Raw genomic sequence first — 22,227 nt, 5'->3', positions numbered from 1 at the left:
GTCAGTAACTTCAGCTGGAAAGTATTTCTCCAAAATTCTCTCCTAAGCATATCCCAGTTAGTAATAGTCGCTTCAGGTTGGGAGTAGTACCACTCCCTCGCCTTTCCTTCAAGAGAAAATGGGAAGGCAGTTAACAGAATAGAAGTTTTATTCGCACCCTGACGCCTAACAGTAGAACAGGCTGTCTGGAAATCTCTGAGTTGCTTGATGGGCTCCTGAGCAAGTAAGCCATGAAACTTGGGCATTAAGTTGATTAGTGCAGTCTTTAGTTCGAAATCTGCAGCCAGAGTTGTGTGATGCACTTGATACGGCTGCATTGTAAAATCTGGGGCTCTAGCTTCCTGGAGAGTAATCCTCCTAGCTTCTGCCATTCTATCTGCACGTGAATTAACTAAATCAGTAGTAAAGGAGCTTGTTTCGCTCTCAGATGGAGGTTTAGATTCGCCCTCAAATGAGACTGGTGAATTGATAACAATCACTTCACCACCCTCAGAGGCTAACCGACGTCGAGCTCGCCTAATACGTGGAATAGTTCTTTCAATTTCAGGATCAAACGTAGCTAAGCTCGGATCAGGCAGTGAACGCGTCATTCAATGAAAGAAACATATAGCTCATGGTAATAAAATAAAAATAAAATATGCAAATAAAAATAAAAATATGTACACTAATTAATAATTTAGCACACAATTAAACTTCCCGGCAACGGCGCCAAAAACTGGTGCGGGGCAGAAGTTAGGCCAATTAAGAGATTTTAAATAAGAGAACAGCGTTCCAAGTATAGCCCTTAACCAGCTAAAATCCACCTCACCAATTTAGAAAGGTGTCACAAAAATTTAGAATACTGGGAGTATGAATCCCAGGTCGTCTCCCAACGAGTTGCGAAAAAGGATGCTAATTTATTAATTAGGAATTTTCTGAGAGAGTTTGAATTTGGTTGATAAGCAATTAAATAATTGTAAATTAAAGCAATAAAAACTAAGAATGATTATTAATATTCTAGATAAAAAAGCCTTGACTAGGGGAATGATTAATTGAAAGTTCTATCCTTGTTGGGGTCTCTTAAGTATAGTATTAAAAAGGTTGTTGTTTTCACTTAGTTAACCCTTACTAAATAAAGGAAAGTCAAGTGATTGAGCTAACTCTTATTCGCAAATCCTAGTCCTCTCCCTTGGGAAGGTCTAGCGTTAGTAAATACGGAACTAGCCAACAATTTCTAATTAATCAGCACTTAAGCCTTCCAACTCAAGTGTCTCCTTTTAATCAACCCCCATGTCAAGTATGGAGTCTACTCCATTGACATGAATATAACACTCATAAAAATATAAGAAGACATGATGAATTAAATAAAAATAGGGATTTAAAATTAATAAAAAAATAAGAGTAATTCTTTGCATTAACAATCTATGAAAATAATCCAATTACTACTCTAAGCAAGAATTACGAATATGTTATAAATAAATAAAAGAGTAAGTAAAGAAACAAACTAGAATAATGTCTTCAACAGAGGTAATGACTTCTTCAATATCCAAAAGCATAAAACTAATTAACTATGAATGTAAAGAGAACCTAGAGGGGAAGTAATCCTCTCTAAATTCAGATCTAAAAACCTAAAACTATCCTAATGAGAATATGTCAATGTGTATTGATGTGAATCTGATCTCCCTTGAGTCTCTGCATGTTCCCTGGAAAATTGGGTCAAAACGCTGCCCGAAATTGCCCCCAGCATTTTCTGTTAATTCTGCAGATCGCGCAGGTCACGCGTACGCGTCAGTCACGCGTACGCGTCATTCAGCAATTTTCCTTGTCACGCGTATGCGTCGTCTGTGTGTTCATGTCATTTGTGTAGACACCAATCTGAGCGTACGCGTCAGGCACGCACACGCGTCACTGCAATTTTTTCCATTCCGCGCGCTCGCGTGAGCCATGCGCGCGCGTCAGAATTCACTGGTCATCTCCTTAGTTTCTTTTGTTCCTTCCATTTTTCCAAGCTTCCTCCCCATTCTCTAAGCCATTCCTGTCCTATAAAGCCTGAAACACTTAACACACGGATCACGGCATCGAATGGTATAAAGGAGAATTAAAATATACTAATTAAAAATCTCTAGGAAGCAAGTTTTCAACCATTAAAATAATACTATGAAGGAATTATAAAATCATGCAATTAGTATGAATAAGTGGGTGAAGACTTGATGAAACCATTCAATTAAACATAAGATAAACCATAAAATAGTGGTTTATCAACTTCCCTGCAATTTCTTGAGAGACAACCCAAGGTTTAAATACTTCGGTTATTTTTATTGGGGTTTGTACTTGTGACAAACAAAATTTTGATTGAGGATTGTTTGTTGGTTTAGAAACTATACTTGCAACGAGATTTCATTGAGAAATTCTATACCGACGAAATTTCTCTCATCAGTAACCTGAGATAGGTGGATTGGGCTTGAAGGATTGGCCCAAGCGTCAATGGAGGGTGGTCTCGACTTGTTTACGATCGGGAGTTGCCGTCCGATTTGTGTGTTTTGGAGAATGGGGGGTGGTACCTGCAAAGACACTCCGATGCCTAAGTTAGCAAAAGGGATAAGCAAGTTTAGAGTATATTGGAACTTAGTTTTACATGAGTGTGTCAGTGTATTTATAGTGGTGATCTAATAACCACCGTTGGAGTAGTTCCACTTCCGAAGGTGGATAACCGTCCCTTTATCTTAGGGTTGTTGAGATATTGCTTCTGGAAGTGGATGAGAGATTTTAGGAGGTAGTTACTTATTTGAATAAGTGCTATCTGCCAGCTCATCTCGTGTCCGACTTCTTTGGGGAGGGACTTCTATCGAACCCGACCTCTTTCCTGGGAGGTCGGTTAGGTGGTAAAGACCAACCTTTAGATTGGACCTTTTTGACTTGTTTGAGGCTGGACCATAGTGTTAGGGCAGGACATGAAAAAGAACTATATTTTTTGTTAATATATTATTAAAATCACTGGTTTTTGGAATTTTTTACTAAATGAAATTCAATCATTATAAAAATGATATTTCTAATACACAATTATTTTGGCTCATTTTATTCATAGCTTGTAGTCTTGTACAAAGTGGTATTGTTGATATGTTGCACATATTAAGTGTTTGTTTGGATGCCATTAAATCGATAAAAAATATTATTTTTTAATGTAAATTTTTTTTTATTTTTTAGCGTGTTTGAAAAATTTTTAATAGTAGAAATAAAAGCACTAAATAGTAAAAAAAAATATTTTTTGAGAAGCTACAATTTACATTTTTTTTAAAATATTTAAAAAAATAGATATTTTTCACATAATAAATAAAAAAAATATTTTTATCTTATTTTATCTAATAATAATTGATAAATAAATAAATCTTTTTATATGAGATGACCAAACATAAAATATTTTTTATTTCTATAAAAAATATTTTAAAAATATTTTCTTTTTTTTTAAATCTTTTTTAAAAATTAAATCCTAAGAGCCCTTGGTTATATTTTAGTAATTAGTAAATAGTGACTAGTCTACTTAATATACTAAAATTGGGTTTTCTCCCAACTAATGAAGGTGAGGTGTCGATCTTTTGTGATTCTGTTTTTCCTCCAAAATGAACTTTCCTATTCTCTATTCTAAATTATTTTATAAAAAAAATATCTTTATTATAATTATATTATAATTAATATTTAATGAATAATATATAATTATACTAATTTAGGAACATATCTTCGTTATAATTATATCAAATCAATATTTAATACATTATTAAACTACTTATCAATTATCAATTAAAAATATTTTTAATCATTTTAATAATAATAATAATAATAATAATAATAATAATAATAATAATAATAATAATAATAATAATAATATATGATAATGATAATTACCTGTGATATCATTTATTGAAGAAAATATAACATAAAAAAATTATTTATTTAAAATATTATTTATTGTATATAATTTATAAAAAAATATATTTCAGTTTTGTTATTGATTAGAAGATAACCTATTTATATTTTGATTAATTTTATTTATTATTATTATTATATTTAATTTACAGAAAGATAAATTAATAACCATATTATTATTTATCAATATATTAATATTGATAATGATTACATACAAATTATTTAATATTTAATATTTTTATATTATTTATTTTTTATATATTTTTTTATATTTATAAATATTTTTTATTATTTTTATATGCTATATGTTTATCCCACTATTTAAAATTTCTAGATCCGTCACTACTTTTGAGCGTGTTTCTTAATTTATTTTTTATAATTCATTGAATACAATTTATTACAGTAAATTCATTATATCAACTAATTGATTTCATTAGATATTTAAATATCACATGATTTATTATAATTCATATCAATCAAATAATTGTAATTTATTATATCAATTATTTTAATTCATTAATTTATAAGGTACATAATAGCATAGATGATTTGTTACTTATAACGATTAAATACAATAAATACAGATTAATTTAGTTAAAAAAATTATTGTCTCATATGTTTTCTTATTATTTTTTTAATTTATTAAATCCAATCAATTATAATAAATTAATTATATCAACTAATTAATTCAATGAATTATTTCCTAATTTATTTTTTTGAATTCAATAAATCAAATAAAATCAATTATACTAATTATTTGTATCAACTAACTGATTTGATTAATTCTTAAAAAATATTTTTATTTAATTTATTTTATTTATTTAAATACATGAATTATAACTGATTAATTATTTAATTTTATTACGATAAATATTAAATTCTATTCCGAATATAAAAATATAAAATTTTATTCCTTCCATTTTTATTTTACCACTATAAAAGACCATATATGCTAGAAGAAAATATAATTTATTTACCAATTACTTTTTCATTAAGTAACTTTTACTACAATTCTTTTTCTTCCTATGAGGCGTCGTCGCAAGAAGTCAACTATCGTGGATACAAACCACCACACACTCTTCAACTCCCGTGCTCATCATTCAGAGCAATATATGATATGTTATCCATGAAGCATTTATAGACCATGGTGTTATCATGTATGCATAAATAAAAAAATTTTCGTAATTAAGCTTAAGTCATTTACCTGTTTGTGTGGTATATTATAGTGTGAAATTACTTTTAATTTGTGTTGTGCAATGATATTATGGTTTAATTTAAGCTTTTGTTTTAGAACTGTCTTATGATTTTATCTCATCATTTTCTATTAGATATCAAGTTGATATATTTTTATTTATTATTATTGAAACAGATGTGATACAAAATTTGTAAAAAAAAATAAAACTCTCACACTCAATTTATTTTATTGTAGTCTTTTATCTCTTCTATTTCTTTTTATTTTCTTCTTATTCATTTTATTTTTTTTTTAAATATCATATAATTTATTATAATTTATACCAATTAATTATTATAATTCATTATATCAATTAGTTTAATTCATTAATTTATAATATGCATGATAAAATAGATTATTTGTTACTTATACGTTTATTCTTCTAAAATCTAAATCTGAATAATTATATTTTTAGTTTTAGTTATGAACAAAATATCTACTTATAATATACTAAAATTTGGTTTTCTCCCAACTAATGAAGGTGAGGTGTCGATCTCTCGTGACTCCGTTTTTCCTCCAAAATGAACTTTCATATTCTCTATTCTAAATTATTTTATAAAAAATATCTTTATTATAATTATATTATAATTAATATTTAATAAATAATACATAATTATACTAATTTAAAAACATATCTTTATTATAATTATATCAAATCAATATTTAATGCATTATTAAACTACTTATCAATTATCAATTAAAAATACTTTTAATCATTTTAATAATAATAATAGTAATAATAATAATAGTAATAATAATAATAATATATGATAATGATAATTACTCGTGATATCATTTATCGAAAAAAATATAACATAAAAAAATATCTTTTATTTAAAATATCATTTACTGTATATAATTCATAAAAAAATATATTTCACTTTTATTATTGATTAGAAGATAACCTATTTATATTTTGATTAATTTTATTTATTATTATTATAATATTTAATTTACAGAAAGATAAATTAATAACTATATTATTATTTATCAATATATTAATAATGATAATGATTACATAAAAATTATTTAATATTAATATTTTTATATTATTTATTTTTTATATATTTTGATATATTTATAAATATTTTTTATTATTTTTATATGCTATATGTTTACCTCCACTATTTAAAATTTCTGGATCCGTCACTACTTTTGAGCGTTTTCTTAATTTATTTTTTATAATTCATTGAATACAATTTATTATAGTAAATTAATTATATCAACTAATTGATTTAATTAGATATTTAAATATCACACGATTTATTATAATTCATATCAATCAAATAATTATAATTTATTATATCAATTATTTTAATTCATTAATTTATAAAATACATAATAGCATAGATGATTTGTTACTTATAATGATTAAATACAATAAATACAGATTAATTTAGTTAAAAAAATCATTGTCTCATATGTTTTCCTATTTATTTTTTAATTTATTAAATTCAATCCATTATTTCCTAATTTATTTTTTTGAATTCAATAAATCAAATAAAATCTATTATACTAATTTGTATCAACTAACTGATTTGATTAATTCTTAAAAATATTTTTATTTAATTTATTTTATTTATTTAAATACATGAATTATAACTGATTAGTTATTTAATTTTATTGCGGTAAATATTAAATTCTATTCCGAATATAAAAATATAAAATTTTATTCCTTCCATTTTTATTTTATCACTATAAAAGATCATATATGCTAGAAAAAAATATCATTCATTTACCAATTACTTTTTCATTAGGTAGCTTTTACAAGAATTCTTTTTCTTCCTATGAGGCGTCGTCGCAAGAAGTCAACTATCGTGGACACAAACCACTACACACTCTTCAACTCCCGTACTCATCATTCAAAGCAATATATGATATATTATCCATGAAGCATTTATAAACCATGGTGTTATCATGTATGCATAAATAAAAAAAATTCCGTAATTAAACTTAAGTCATTTACCTGTTTGTGTGGTATATTATAGTGTGAAATTACTTTCAATTTGCGTTGTACAATGATATTATGGTTTAATTTAAGCTTTTGTTTTAGAACTGTCTTATGATTTTATCTCATCATCATTTTCTCTTAGATATCAAGTTGATGTATTTTTATTTATTATTATTGAAATGGGTGTGATATAAAATTTGTAAAAAAAAAATAAAACTCTCACACTCAATTTATTTTATTGTAGTGTTTTATCTCTTCTATTTTTTTTTATTTTCTTCTTATTCATTTTATTTTTTTAAATATCATATAATTTATTATAATTTATACCAATTAATTAATTATAATTCATTATATCATATAATTTAATTCATTAATTTATAATATGCATGATAAAATAGATTATTTGTTACTTATACGTTTATTCTTCTAAAATCTAAATTTGAATAATTATATATTTAGTTTTAGTTATGAACAAAATATTATTAATAATAAATGATAATTAACCACTCATACTTTTAATCAAAGTGTTTGGATGATTTTTATATTTATTAATATTAATTATTGATTATTTTTCGTCAATAAATTGTATTATAATTTTATGTTAGTTCATAATTGATTAATGATTAATATTCATGAAGTTATGTTATTCTAAATTTTATATTTTATAAATATTTTATTTAGATGTATTTTAAACTTAAAAATGTATTATTTTTAATAATATCATACTTTTACTTTTTTTAATTATTCTAAATGAATATTTATCAAATACTAATTAAAGCCATCCTTCTATTTATTTTTACTAATTTATTATCTAACTATTATATAAAATTAAAATCGTATTAATGAATTTAATATTAAAGTTAATTTATATTTTTATTTAGAGTGTTTTTCGATTTTTTTAGTCTAATCAACCAAAACTATTCAATTATAAATAGTCATTTCTATCTTATTTTATATTATTAACTAATTAAAATTACTAAAATTTAATAATACAATTCTATTTTATATTTTTATATTTAGTTCAATCCATCTAAGCTATATAATAATTATTTTAATTTTTATATTTTATAATATAATACTACATACATTAATAGTAAAATAACATAGTAAATTTTCATGTTTTAATATTAAATATAAAATTAATACGTACAAAAATTTTTAAGCTTTTAAATCAATACGAATCATTGTAAATAATACTTATTTATGGCATAAACAAAGAAATACAGAATCTTAAGTTTAGCATTTAAAAATTTAGGAACATGTTATATGTACAAATGTAATTGCATAGTATTATTTTTTTAATGGTGTAGACCAACCACTCTAATTTTATTTCACAGTCAAATTTAAAAAAAAAGTCGTAATTTTAAAGGTAGTCAGAAAAAACAACAAAATTAATAAAAATAGTTAACTTATATTATTTTATTAATTTATTTAATATATTAAATTATTTTTATTTATATTAAGATTAATTTTAAATATTTTAAAATAAAAAGTATAATTAATTATAATTTGCATCTTAAATTATGTTGAGTACATGATATTCTATTGTGCTGCTAAAAGTAAAAATGAGATAACAAAGATAATTTTATCTCTTAATTCAGTATATTTATTTATATTTTATACTTTTTTTAAGATTAATTTTGTACGGTGTTGGTATATTAAATAAAAATACCTGTTATAATAACAAAAAATAAAATAAAATTTCAATCAATAATTTTTTATTCTTTACGTTGTTTTTTCAATTATATTTTAGATTTTAATTTATTACTAAAAGGTAGTGAAATTCTATTGATACTGAAATAAAGTTACAAAAAGGTCCATAGGGTAGAATAAGTAAAATAATGTGATACCCACATTACAACATCCAAATGAAACAACCTAAGATCTAAAATGTTTATCTTTCTCTTTCTCACCGTCTATTATATTATCGATTCTATTATATAAAAATCGATTTTTTACATTTAATGATAGAGTCAACGTAGCATATTTCTGAGAGTGTTTCTTAATTTATTTTATTTAACTCATTAAATACAATTCATTATGATGCATTAATTATATCAACTAATTGATTTGATTAGATATTTAAGTATCACACAATTTAAAATTATGTATATTGATTTGATTTTTATGATATATAAATTTAAGGAATAAATTAAAATAATACAACTTATTATTTATTTAATTTGAATATAACAAATACAAAATTAATTTAGTCAAAAGTTTATTATTTTCTAATCTTCTATACATAAAAATGACAAAGCAAAATTGTAAAAATAATCTTTTTATCGTTTTTGCTATTTTAATTTTATTTTCTTTGTTTTTTTTATGTGTAATTTTATTTTACATTAACTTTGTGTATTTAATAACAAAATATACTCATATTAATTCTATTATATAATAATATATTTTTCTCCTATGTTAGTTAAAGAATTTCAATAATTATCAACTACATCTAATAGAATGACTGAGAAGTGAGAACTACGACAAGTTAAACCCAGATTCAAAAGGCTGAAACGAAGGAAAGAAAACAGTGGATATATGATTAGAGAAAAATATATAATAACGAGAAATATACTAAAACTGAATTTTTCTTCCAACTAATAAAAGTGAGGTGTCAATTTCTCATGAATTCATTTTTCCTCTAAAATAAAATAACTATTTTCTCTTCTAAATTTATTTTAGAAAAATATATTTATTATAATTATATTACAATTAACATTTAACGAATAATGCATGATTATACTAATTTAGGAAAATATCTTTATTATAATTATATAAAATCAATATTTAATACATTATCAACTAATAAAAGTGAAGTGTCCATTTCTTATGAATTCATTTTCCCTCCAAAATGAAAGCACTATTCTCTCTTCTAAATTTATTTTAGAAAAATATCTTTATTATAATTATATTACAATATTACAATTATATTACAAGTAGCATTTAATGAATAATGCATAATTATAGTAATTTAGAAAAATAAAATAAAATCCAGTAATTTATCTTTCGACTGCACACGTATGTAGAATAACTTTTAAGAAGGAGTCACGTATAGTAAATACGGTCGATGATTGTAAAACTGTATACTAACATTGATATAATATTATTTCAGGTATATGTTTTGTAGGTATCAAAGAAAAGTGTTGAGTTATTTTTTAGTGGGTTTAAATTATTTATTGTTTATTAGAGACTTTTGTACATTATAATTCTCTAATAATTTATTATTTATTTTGAGCTGATTTTGATATGTTTTTACTTGACAGTAAAACAACATATAAAAAATTATTGGTGAGTTTAAGTATTATTAAGTTATTTATAGTCACATTGAGTATATATGTTTGATTTATTAAAAAAAATAAATTACTAAAACTAATTAATAACTATTTTAGAATTAATATATTTAATACTAAATTAAAAAAAATAAACAATACATAATATATTATATTTTTATTAATCAAATTATTATAATTTAAATTAATCTTAACAAAACAATTTAAAATTATAATTTTAATTTTATCACTCACATGGACGCGCTATTACACTTGTTACTAGTAATTGAGAGATATATTAGACAGGTCAATGGAAGATCTTGGCTCGCTCTCTCAAATCTGAGTTGGGTTATTCATTGAATCATTGTTGCTCCAACTCTCTAAACGAGAGAGTGGTTGGAGAAAGAGGGAGAGATGCTGGACAACGCTCAGGCAGCGATATTACCCCAAGCAGCGGAATCGGGCACTGTGGTCAAGCGCTACGCTCCTCCTAATCAAAGGTATTATTGATTATCTGAATCCGAATCCTTTTCCGTTTCCCTTTTCTTTTCCCATCTCATTTCTACTCATTCTTCTTTCAGGAACCGTTCTGCCAACAGGCGCAAGTCTTCTGGTTAGTTCACTCCTTCTCCCCATTCTTCATTGCTTTTATTTATGTCATTTGAATTCCTCCTAAACCAGCTCATCTCATCCAAATTGTAGCCTAGATAGCCCCTTCATTCTAATTATGCACATACCTCCTGAATCCAGATCATAGTTCCTTCCCTCTCATTTGCCCTGCTTTCCATGGACCATCATCTCCACCAACACCATAAAAGGACTCCCTTTTCTTTTTTTTCTTCAGACACGCATCTCTTCTTTATACCAAAAAAAAAAAAAAAAACTTACTGGTTATATATCCATGAAACAAGTCACGGAAGCAAAATCAGGACAAAGTCACGGCTCAGAGACTGAGTTTAACTAGTAACAAAATCTCACCAGAATTATCGTTTTTGTGCCAGAGTGATTCCCTTGTAGCATTTTAGAATTTCTTAACATGATATTTTATGATCTGCCTTTTCCATTTGTAAATTATGTTCGGCTCTCTGTCACTTGGGAGAAAGAAATGAACGTTTAATCATGAACTTGTTAATTCATTCCAGAGTACACAAGAAATGAAACATAAAAATGAGCGTTTTTATTGCCTTTTTGTGAAAAGATACATATATTTTCAACGTGAAACTGGAGTTTTTGTTGTCAAATTTCACCAACTGTTCTTTTGCTTGATTTCTCAGTACCGCAACCGAAAAGAAAAGAAAGAAAAAGTCAGTTGCTACTTGACCTCTTGATCTTCCCTAAAGAAATATTTCTACAATTAACCATCCTGATTAAATAGTTGGGGAGGAACATAGATTCTACCTGGCAAATGAGTTTGATGTCTCTGATATTCGAGAAAAGGAGGTCTATAATTCGGGTTTTGTTGGTGTATTCAGGCTTGTAAAATTGTGTTAATGAAGTCATATTGAGGGATGGTCAATTTGCAGTTAGTACAAAATATCAATGGGAAACCAGTGGCTGCTGTGAACAATACCTTTAGGTCTTAAAAGTTAGAATGTTTAGGTTTTCAAAGAATTCGTGTATAATCAAACCAGAAATAAACCACAACTTCTGGTGAATATTTAATGCTTTGTACCATAGAAAGTTCTGTGCATTTGATAAAATTGAAAGATCAAATTTATTTGGATTATAGAGGAAGAAATTGACCTAGGCATTACATGTCAGTGACAAATGCTTCCCTTTCTAGTAGCTGTGGTTTCCTTTGAAATTCCTTCATTAAGGTACTTACTTTTAGTGGTGTAAAGAACAAAAGTCTTAAAAAGGACAATTACTAGCGTTAGTTACAGTCTTCAGTGTATGTAATTCATTTTCATTTTGTGAGAAATGCAGACCTCACAATGTATTTGCTTCCAGTTCTGGTTTTGTTTGGTTTCTTTCTAATTTATAGATGTTGATTGGCTCCTGTTAGATCGGCTTGATCGAGCAAACAGTGCAGGAAATGATTCAGAAAAGAATCAAAATGCTTTGCCAAGAAATGCTCATGTTCCAGATCAGGGAGATATTGGTTGCTACAGTCTTGTTAATGAGAATCATTATTCAAGATTCATAGCTCTAGAAGGGTGTAGCTGCAGTGCTGCTTCCCAGCTTCTTAACGATCGTATGTTTACATCTTGTTCTCAGTACTTGTTCCTGTGGACTTGTGTCTGTTGATTAATTGCATATTCGTTTAATGTTGTGCTTTCTATATTCCTTAAGTTATTAGAATAATCCTTTAAGAAATGACATTCAGCTTCAATTGGCATACATTGCTTTGAGATACTCGGATTTAAAGGGATATATCAATCACATTGGTTTCTTTGAAATTGTTGATGGCAAGGGGATATGTAAAAAAGAGAGCGAGCCCTGTGAACAAGCATCCCACCTCACCCAAAAGGTGTGATGTAGGAAGCCAAACCTGATAATTTTATCAGCATCAGTGGTTGATTCCACTGCTTGAACTCATGTCTTGAAGTCACACAGAGACAACTCAATTATCGATTTCAAGTTTTATCTAATATTTTTGCTCATTCATTCTTGTGGATTTTGGAAATGCTATTGCCATCCCATTGAGTTAGTTCCTTCAAGATGGTTTATAGTTTTCACTTAACAACTGCATAGGCAAAGAAATCTAGAAATTGCTTTGTGGATATTGAATATATACTTTGATTTAACTGTCAACCCTATGGTTTATGCATACATGGGCCCATTTGCATATCTTTTTTCTTCTTCTTCTTGACATTAAAAGTTCTATGATTCATTTATCCATGATACGTAATATAAATTTATTGGATTACAAAGGGAAAGGGAGGAGGAAAGAAATGTCTGGTGGTGGTGAGGTTTCGAATGGGCAAGATTTGTTCATTTAGTTTTATGAGTCCACTATGTCCATATCCTTGGTTAACAGTACTTGTTATCCGTTGGCTGTAATTTTTTCCAGGTTGGTCAGCTGCAATACAGTCATACAATAATGCCAAAGATTCATCTGGTGAGTTGGCAACCTTCAATGCTGACAAGCTTTTCCTTTTATGAATGTTTTCTACTGTTTTTAATATTTGATGATATGGAACTCAAACTAGTTGAGTAAATCCCAGTCTTGGAATCGTAAGTTTTGCATGATTTGAACTCAATCATAAGCGATATTATGAATTGACTTGGACTAACTACTGTAGTAGACCGATTCTTTTTAGCACATTTGGCAGGCAGTGTCTTGTGAGTTTAATGTATTTATTGCCCCAAAAATCGCATAGTCGTATGTGTTGTATTGGCTACCCTTGTTAGGAGAAATACAGCATGCCAATGACAAGGTGTAGTTCATGCTGAGGATTCATTAAGTGGTGGATATTCATTATTATTTAATTGAAGAATTCCTCTTTAAGCAGCCTCTAGGTGTTATCTCTTTCTTTTGGTTTTCTATATTTCCATATTTTGTTTATGCATTTTTGTCGCTTTTGTGAATCTGGACAATTCCTCGGTAAGATCAAGTGATAATCAGTTTATGTTCTACTTCTGTATACAAACCAAGTAGTATGGCCATGTGATGTTGCTTTCTAATTTTCATTTCTTCCAACTTTGATATATCAGAAAAGCCAGAAATGTATTCGGGTGCTACATCATCAGTGTGGACTCAGTTCAGACTCCCTCATCAGGTAAGCTTTGTACTAATCTCATCCTCCATCTATCCATCCATCAATTGATATCTTGGTATATTTCCTTTCAGATTATGTCCCCAGGTCCTTCATCTTTTGGTTCACAGCTGGACTTCCTGGGAGAACTTCGCCGCCAAATGCATCGTGCAAATCCTAATCCTGGTTTCAGCCCGTGATGGCTGACTTGGATCATTTAATAAGTAGTTGACTGGGTCCCTTAAGAGCACTTGGCTGCTCAGGTACATGCTCTTGTTTGTCAAACTGTTTACATGTTTCGCGGTATATGTAGCTCGATGATATAAGAATCTATGCGCCACTCTGTAAATTCCATTCAGGATTCATATTTACTATGCCTTCGAAGAATGAGTTCCGTCGTTTTTGACTTTTCGCTGTATAACGTAAGCAACTTCAATATAATATGAATTAAATTATTCCCCAAGTCTAGAGTTTCTTTTCAAATTTATAATTAGGTTTTTAAATTTGTAATTAGGTATCTGACCTTAAAGTTATAAAAACATTTTTTTTTTATAAAAAAAATGTTCCTAAAATTGTCGTTGTGCACTAAAATCGTCCCTGAGATTGATAAAAGTGCACTATGTTAGTTCTGACCCAATTTCCATTAATGACGTGATGATATGACTTGATGACGTCGGCTGTTAGTGATATGCGTCACTCCACAATTTGGCCACGTGTAATTGTATGATGATGTGATGACCAGTGACACGTGGCATGCTGATGTGGATGGTTGTGTCATGTGTCACAATGTTATTTGGCCACGTGTCGCAACAGGATTCGTCCACATGTCTATTATGTCATCATTGTAGATGCACTAAATTAGTCTCTTACTTTGCATTAAGTGAACTTTTAGTCCCTGAAATTGAATGTCGTGCACTAAACTAGTCTCTTTACTAGTTTTTTCTCCTTTTTCTTTTTTGCAAATTTAAAATTCTCAATATCTTTAAATGTATCAATTTCAATTTTATTTTTTCACATATTATTCAAATACAAGTGCTTTTATAAAATTTTTTTTCTTGCAGATACCCCTAACTGCCGTCTTAGAGTTAACGTAAAGGCATTTCAAGCGCTCTCACTACCATTTACACACAAAAGAAACGTGTATTTTACAAGAACAAAAAAAATGTTTATTTTAATTATCGATTTCTTGTTAAAAATACATTTTTTGATGAAAAATGTGTCTAATCAATCATATAATTCTTTTTTTATAGTAACATATTTATAAAAAAAACGTTTTTTTTATGAAAAGATGTGTCTAATCAATCATATAATTTTTTTTTACAATAACATACTTATATATTAAAATTTACTAATGTTAAATTATTATTGAAAAAACTTATACAATTAAAACTAAAATTTTAAATTTTTTTATGAAAGAACTTGTATTTAAACGATTTATAAAAAAATAGAATTGAAATTAGTGCATCTAAATATTGAAAATTTTAAATTTAAAAAAATAAAAAAAATTGGTGAAGGGACTAGTTTGGTGCACGACATTCAATTTCAAGGATTAAAATGAGTCACTTAATTCGAAGTGAAGAACTAATTTGGTGTATCTATAATGATGACATAATGGACAACACGTGGACAAATATTGTTGCGACACGTGGCACAAACGGACGACACATAGCATAACCATCCACATCAGCATGCCACGTATCATTGGTTACCACATCATCATACTATTACACGTGGCCAAACTATGGAATGACACATGTCATTAATAGTACACGTCATCAAGCCATGTCATCACGTCGTTAATGAAAAATGGGTCAGGGACTAACATAGTAAACTTTTGTCAATCTTAGGAACGTAATTAATGCAATTGAAATATCAGAGACGATTTTAGTACAAAATGACAATCTCAGAGATTATTTTGAGGTTTAACTCCAACTATATCTTTTACGTTAAATATGGTTCATCTAAGGTCCTCAAGATTTTTCCCTCTCACCTTATGTTTTTGTGTGAACGCAATTGAAGTGCTTGTATCTTCGGCAATGACAATTTCCTAAATCCTAAACACACATGCGAAGCACCATTAAGTGACAGCACAATAGAATGGTTGTTAATAAGATTTTGAAAATTGAATCTGTCGTAAAACTATTGTTTTAGTTACTAGTTCAAAAGATTCAATTGTTGTTTAATTAAAACAATTAAATTATAATAAAATAACATATAAAATTGTTCCGGCCCAGCCCAGCTAGGTCGGAATTTGGGATCGGACAAATCGCCGACCCAACATTGCACCTTACCTGAACCAAGGACGACCCGCGTAGGGCTGGCAATATATACCCTACCCATGGGTACCCGATCCGGACAACCGTTCGGGTAGGGTTGTCTACCCTACCCGCTGCGAGTAGGGTAAGGTAGGGTGCAAATTTGCTTGCGAGTAGGGTAGGATACGGGTTTAGGGTAAAAATTATTATATGATATATATGTAAAAATTATATGATATATATGTAAAAATTATTATGTAGTGAAGAAAGTAAGTATTGTCCTCACAATCTTCTTCTTACAAAAACTTGAAATAATCACTAAGTTAGTTGATGATCATATTATTTGTAATTTTATATTGAATTTCCTTACTATTTTATTGTTTTTAATTTTAATTTGAACTTAGTTTTTTATTTTCTATTTTATTAATATGTGTGAAATTTGGAATGGTTGAATTTTATATTTATTTGAATATTTTTTTGTTTCTGTGGGTAGGGTCGGGTAGAGTAGGGTTTAGAACTTTAGGGTGCGGGTAGGGTTAGGGTTGAGAGATTCTCAACCCGCGGGTAGGGTAGGGTAGAGTTTTAAGAAAGTTTTCAACCCACGGGTAGGGTTAGGATAGAGTCTAAACCCTACCCTACCCTACCCTACCCATTGACAGCACTAACCCGCGTGCTACCTCCCTATCTGCGTGAAACCAGCCAGCTGGAGGAGGGAAACTTCCTGGAAGGTGGATCTACTCCTGTGGGACCCACCCTAGTAGCAGGTATATATGGAGAGGGCCCTACCCTTCTTCACAGGTACATCACCAAAACCCTACTTTTTCTGTCACCTTGTACGGATCCTGACTTGAGCGTCGGAGTCCCTTTTACAGGTGGCTCCCTCACTTATCGTTCCATCAACTCGGGAGGTCGCGAGGCTCCAACCTTCCCCATCTTCAACGTCAGCTCGGGGGATCCGCTCACACACCAATAACCCAAACCCAGGTCCCCTTTTTTACCACCACACACATAGCATCTCCGACCTATTCAAAAAATAACGGATTGAACAAAAATAAATAAATAAAAAATATAAATACCAATAACTAAATTATATTCTTATTATATTAGTTAGTACGTTACATTATGTTAGTGTTATATTATAACGATAGTCATTTGACTAAAATCTTTTGCCAATTTATAATTTTTTAACTTGAATTAAAATTATTAAGTATTTGAAAATTTGAGTATTTTTTAAAATTATTTTTTTCTTTTTAAATAGAATATATCTTCTAGCATATATTTATTTTAGATTGTATTAATTTATCTATATTAGTATTTTAAATACATGTATACATTATAATAAAAATAAAAAAGAAACTAAAATAAATATTACAACAAAAAGAAATCTTAATAAAAGAGAAAAAATAATTTGTTGGGCTCAAATAGCTAGTTCAACTCCAACATAAAAGTGAAATAATAGGTCATGGATTCCTTACTTCTACATTTTTGTAGGAGTATCATTAACCTTTATGAAAATAATTACAAAATGTACTCTTTTTTTTTTCGAAAAATTTACTAATTAGATTTTGACCCCTCCAATTATTAGTTTATAACTTTTTTTCCTTTTCCTTTCATTTTCAGATTCAAAGGCATTCAGAGAAGAGAGGTCTGCTAGGGTTTTTCTCTCTTTATCAATTCCTGCTAGGGTTTTCAATCCCTGTCTTTCTCTCTTCCGCTTCCCCTGCTGCAAATCTCAATATCTATTCCAATAGTTTCTAGTAAGCCTGATAGATTTGGAACATTACAACCATATTGCTAATAGCGCTCTTTTCGTTTTTCGTCCCATCATCTGGTCACCGCCGAATGATGGCAACTAGGCCTGAAAGTCTTTCTCTCCGAACTTGCTTTTGTCCAAGGCTTCTAAACCTTCGATGAGGTGAAGGCACGTATTTGGATCTGACCTTCTTAGTATATAACTACACCTCAAACCAAGTATATCCTCGCTGTCGTAACCTGCGCCCGCCGCTGCGCAACCTGCCGCCACCGTGCAACCTGCCGCCGCCGCGCAAGACGCTACCTCAACACTTGGAGGTTAGTTAATCATTATTTTTTTCTCAATAGTCAAGAAATTTAATTATGCTTGCAATAAAAACTTAGAAATCTATTCAGTATTTTCACTGAAAATAATTTTATTTGTATATGTATCTGGTCACTACCTCTATGGTAAATACTAGATAGAGCAGCACTATCTAATCTAGTGTAGTAGATGTAGATCAACTCAAACTTTTATGAACAGAAAAGAAAAGAAAGTTGTGGAGGCACGTGAAGTGCCATCAACTTTTGTGTATGTGTTGTGGCCAATGGCAGTGAAGGGTGTCTTTTGGATGCTTGCTTTTCTAGCTGCATAAACGGGTAATTATTGGAGAAAGAGAAATGTGATGCGTGACAATGTAAAATTGACCTCACCATTGTTTGATATTATTCATTTAATGTTTTATTATAATGCTGTTGAATGGTCCTTGTTGCTAAAACATTATTATACTTTACTGCTATTACTGTTGTAATCTGTAAGTGATTAATCTTTGTTGAATGAGACTTGATTAGTAAGCTGAGTTAATTGGAATTTCTAAGGGGGGACAAAATCTAAGATAGCAGTAGCTTAGGCATGGTGGATGAACTCAATAAACTATTTATACTCAAATTGGTTTGGAATTTTGGTTTGGTTCGAGAAATCAATTCATTTTAAAATGTAATCAAACTAAACCATTTGGTTTGGTTGCTACTCAATTAGAACATATGATCAGCCATACCAAAACAGTTAGATCATATGATCAAAATGTGCTTTTCATTTCTAGAACTCCAATTGTAGTGGCAAACCACAAAAGGAAGCTCACAAAATGGCTTACATGCTTTTTTGAATACTCTCTATGAATTTTCACAGAACAATCACTGTTTCTGATGACAGAGTCTTCATAGCTGGTGGGAAAGCTCTTCCCTTTGGGCACTTTCAAGTAGGCTACTCGAAGAAAGATTAAGGACTAATTTAGGGCTTTATTCTCTATATTTTCAATGGTGCATAAATTGGCCTGATTAAACCATCTAATAACCCATCGGAGAAAATTATTTCCGTTAATGATTTTTTTTATTTGCATTGTATGAAAAGTTTTTTATTTGTGAAATTTATCATCACGATGTGAGATTGTGGATCATATAAAACTTTTCAAATACACCGGTGGATTTTAAAAGAAATATGCTAATCCCCTTTTTTCATGTTACCATGCTTGTATTGCTTAGGCTCCACTTAGAGGTTTTGCATAGTTCTTTGTCATTTATTGGTCAAAGGACAATATAAGTCCATGAATTGAGAAAATTCCCTGTATCTATATACTGGTTAGTCGTGTTCTGCTGTTTGGTCAATAACTCTTGTTTTTCTGCAGTATGAGTTATATTATATTGATCATTCAGATAGCATATGAGAATATAATAGCTTTTGGAGCTAATTTATAAGGGTTCTAATCTTTTAAATATCAAATAGGTGTTCTACTCTGACTTAATTATGCCGTGGATTTAATCTATTCGTGAATGACAAAATTCTATTCACAGAGAATTTTTGAAAAGCTCATGAGTAATGTTGTTGATGCCTAGGAACTGGACTTAAAAGGAGCTGTGTATGTAGCAATACTTGAAGTGCTTTTATGATTTCAGTATCTAATTTATAATTGAAGTTTGGTGTTTAAGTGTTGTTTTGTATATATCAAGTGCACCCTTATGACTCTGTTGAATCTTATATCAATTGCTGCTCTAAAAAAAATTAAGACTGTTGAAATTAAAGCTTTATCAAATTGAATTTAAGATTTCTGTTGTGATTGAATTTGTTTGTTTGCCATGCACAGAGGTGACCACATAGTAAAGATAATTGATTGTGAAATTGGAAGTTGCGTAAAGGTGCTAGGTGGTCATAGAAGGATTCCTTGGGTGGTAAGCTTGTAATCTGGCTTTCCATAGTAATTTATTGGATCTATGCCATTACTTTCTTTTGGTGCTTATTGTATAGAATGAATCCTCCAGCATGAATTTTGATAAGATATGCATTTAGGAAGTGACAATTCTATGAAATTCAGCACCAAGTTTTCATTATTATCCATCAAAACCATTGGTTGCTATTCAAATTGTGTGGTTTTTTAATGTTTTGTTATTTGCTTACTGTATCCTAAATTGGTATTTGAATAATTTGTTCAAGTGGTTAGTAGTTGAGTTCAAGTTGTTAGTATCTGAATACTGTATTATGAAAGTATGGGTTGAATCGAAAAAGAGATTTCCTTCAATTCAGTGTAGACATCTAAAATTAAATTGTATTCATTGTAATTAAGCATGATTCTCATGTTAACATAAGGAAACAAATGTTGGAAACCTACTCTGTTAGTTATTTAATATTTTATGTTTAGCCTTATATGTTCACTTAATAGTTTCCTACTCCTCTGAAATAGTTAAATTTATATTTTTCCTTCATTGCTTTGTATGTAAACAATGCTTCACCAATTAAATATCATATAATTGTGTTTGTTATGGACTTTAGGTCTCGAGTACTTCCCCTGATGCACGTATTAGATAATAAGTTTAGGTTATAACTTCAAGTCAAAAGCCGCATTTTAAACTTTTTATCTTGTTTTGCTACATAGCTTAGGTCTTTATTGGACATTCAAATTAAGTTATTACACATAAGTTGCTTTCACACAAGAGTTCAATTAAGTAATTTAACTGACTCTTAAATAAAATTGGAAGAGAGAAAAATGATGGTCCTGCTTTTTTAGTTGCATGTATCACTTAGGATTTGATTTTTCTTCTTTGTCAAAGAGAAAATGGCAGAGATGAATTGATGCTTTGACGACTGAAGGAAAGTATGCTCATATGTATCCGAAATCATTGGTGACCATTACAATGCTGTGGCACCTTGGCAGAATGCAATGTTGTACTTCTGATTACATGCCTTAATTTTTTTTGAAGGATCACAAGTTTGAGTTAATTTTTATGCTTTTTATTGTTATCCTAAAAGGAAAAAAAATTCTTGGATTTTTTTTCTCTTTTCTTTATTCTTTGCCTCCCCTTCCTATCCGTCTCCGGTAATTTAAACGTGGAGTTTGGCCATGAAAGTAGAGTTTGTTTCGGAACATACATATATAGAAATGAGTGAGGCTTACATGTGTACATTATTTGTTTTTGTTTTTTTATCATATACATTTTTATTGTGATAAACTTGTAAGTTCCAGAATCCAAACTACTTGTGATTGTGATGTTAATTTTTATATTTTTTTGCCCCTATGTTTCTTGCATTATAAGTACAACCACGTACTTGAAAGCAAACACATCATTCTCTTAATACACTATCAAGTACCAGTGCTGCGATGCAACTCTTTAAGGTGTTAACAACTTTGATAAGAGAAAAGAAAGGAACGAAAAAGTTCAACAAATTTCATTGACAATTTACTTTTTAAAAGAAATGTATTTATGAGTTTTTATTATTCTCAAATGCTATAACAAGGGCATCAGCCCAATGAATTCAGTGCATGCCAAAAGGTGCTTTTAATAAAATTAACATTGGGAGAGTACTTCTTTATCAAGTTGTATCTTATTTATTATTTTTTATATAACACAATAAATAAATATAATATTATAATTCAATGATTAAATATAAGAGATAAATATAAAAAAGAAAAAAATAGCTAAAGCATTCCAATTCTTTTTATATATAAGCATATATTATCTTCTTCTTTTACGAAAAAATTATCTTAGATTTAGGATAAATAAAATTTTAACATGAAAATAAGGGGAAAAAACTCCTTTTTTTGTTGATTATGGAAATTTTTTGAGTATTTTTAATTAGGTTTTTATATATTTTTTTAATAGAATTCTTACACTACTTTTAATTTTATAATTAGGTCATCAG

The 22,227-nt window shown here is 28.7% G+C and overlaps 1 protein-coding gene and 1 long non-coding RNA gene across 2 annotated transcripts; both read left to right on the top strand.

Annotated features, from left to right (window-relative positions):
• The first annotated feature begins 10,608 nt into the window (after nucleotides 1-10,608).
• Nucleotides 10,609-14,512, top strand: LOC112765085 (uncharacterized). Its single transcript, XM_025810951.2, has 6 exons — nucleotides 10,609-10,851; nucleotides 10,933-10,964; nucleotides 12,357-12,545; nucleotides 13,365-13,412; nucleotides 14,009-14,073; nucleotides 14,145-14,512. The coding sequence occupies exons 1-6, from the start codon at nucleotides 10,766-10,768 to the stop codon at nucleotides 14,247-14,249; spliced, it is 525 nt and encodes a 174-aa protein (XP_025666736.1). The 5' UTR covers nucleotides 10,609-10,765; the 3' UTR covers nucleotides 14,250-14,512.
• Nucleotides 14,513-17,924: 3,412 nt separating this feature from the next.
• LOC112767064 (uncharacterized) lies at nucleotides 17,925-21,594 on the top strand. Its single transcript, XR_011875252.1, has 3 exons — nucleotides 17,925-18,374; nucleotides 20,177-20,261; nucleotides 21,138-21,594. It is a non-coding gene; the product is annotated as an uncharacterized lncRNA (long non-coding RNA).
• The last annotated feature ends 633 nt before the right edge of the window (nucleotides 21,595-22,227 follow it).

The sequence above is a fragment of the Arachis hypogaea genome, chromosome 17 (genome assembly GCF_003086295.3).
Source record: "Arachis hypogaea cultivar Tifrunner chromosome 17, arahy.Tifrunner.gnm2.J5K5, whole genome shotgun sequence".
NCBI classification, from domain to species: Eukaryota; Viridiplantae; Streptophyta; class Magnoliopsida; order Fabales; family Fabaceae; genus Arachis; species Arachis hypogaea.
The sequence above is the reverse complement of the archived record's forward strand: the minus strand, read 5'-3'. Positions and strand labels throughout refer to the sequence as shown.

Excerpts from the sequence above, each read along its gene's own strand:
- LOC112765085 (XM_025810951.2), top strand. The coding sequence starts at position 10,766 with ATGCTGGACAACGCTCAGGCAGCGATATTACCCCAAGCAGCGGAATCG. Across the intron at positions 10,852-10,932 it reads TACGCTCCTCCTAATCAAAG|GAACCGTTCTGCCAACAGGC; the intron begins GTATTATTGATT and ends TTCTTCTTTCAG. Across the intron at positions 12,546-13,364 it reads TTCCCAGCTTCTTAACGATC|GTTGGTCAGCTGCAATACAG; the intron begins GTATGTTTACAT and ends AATTTTTTCCAG.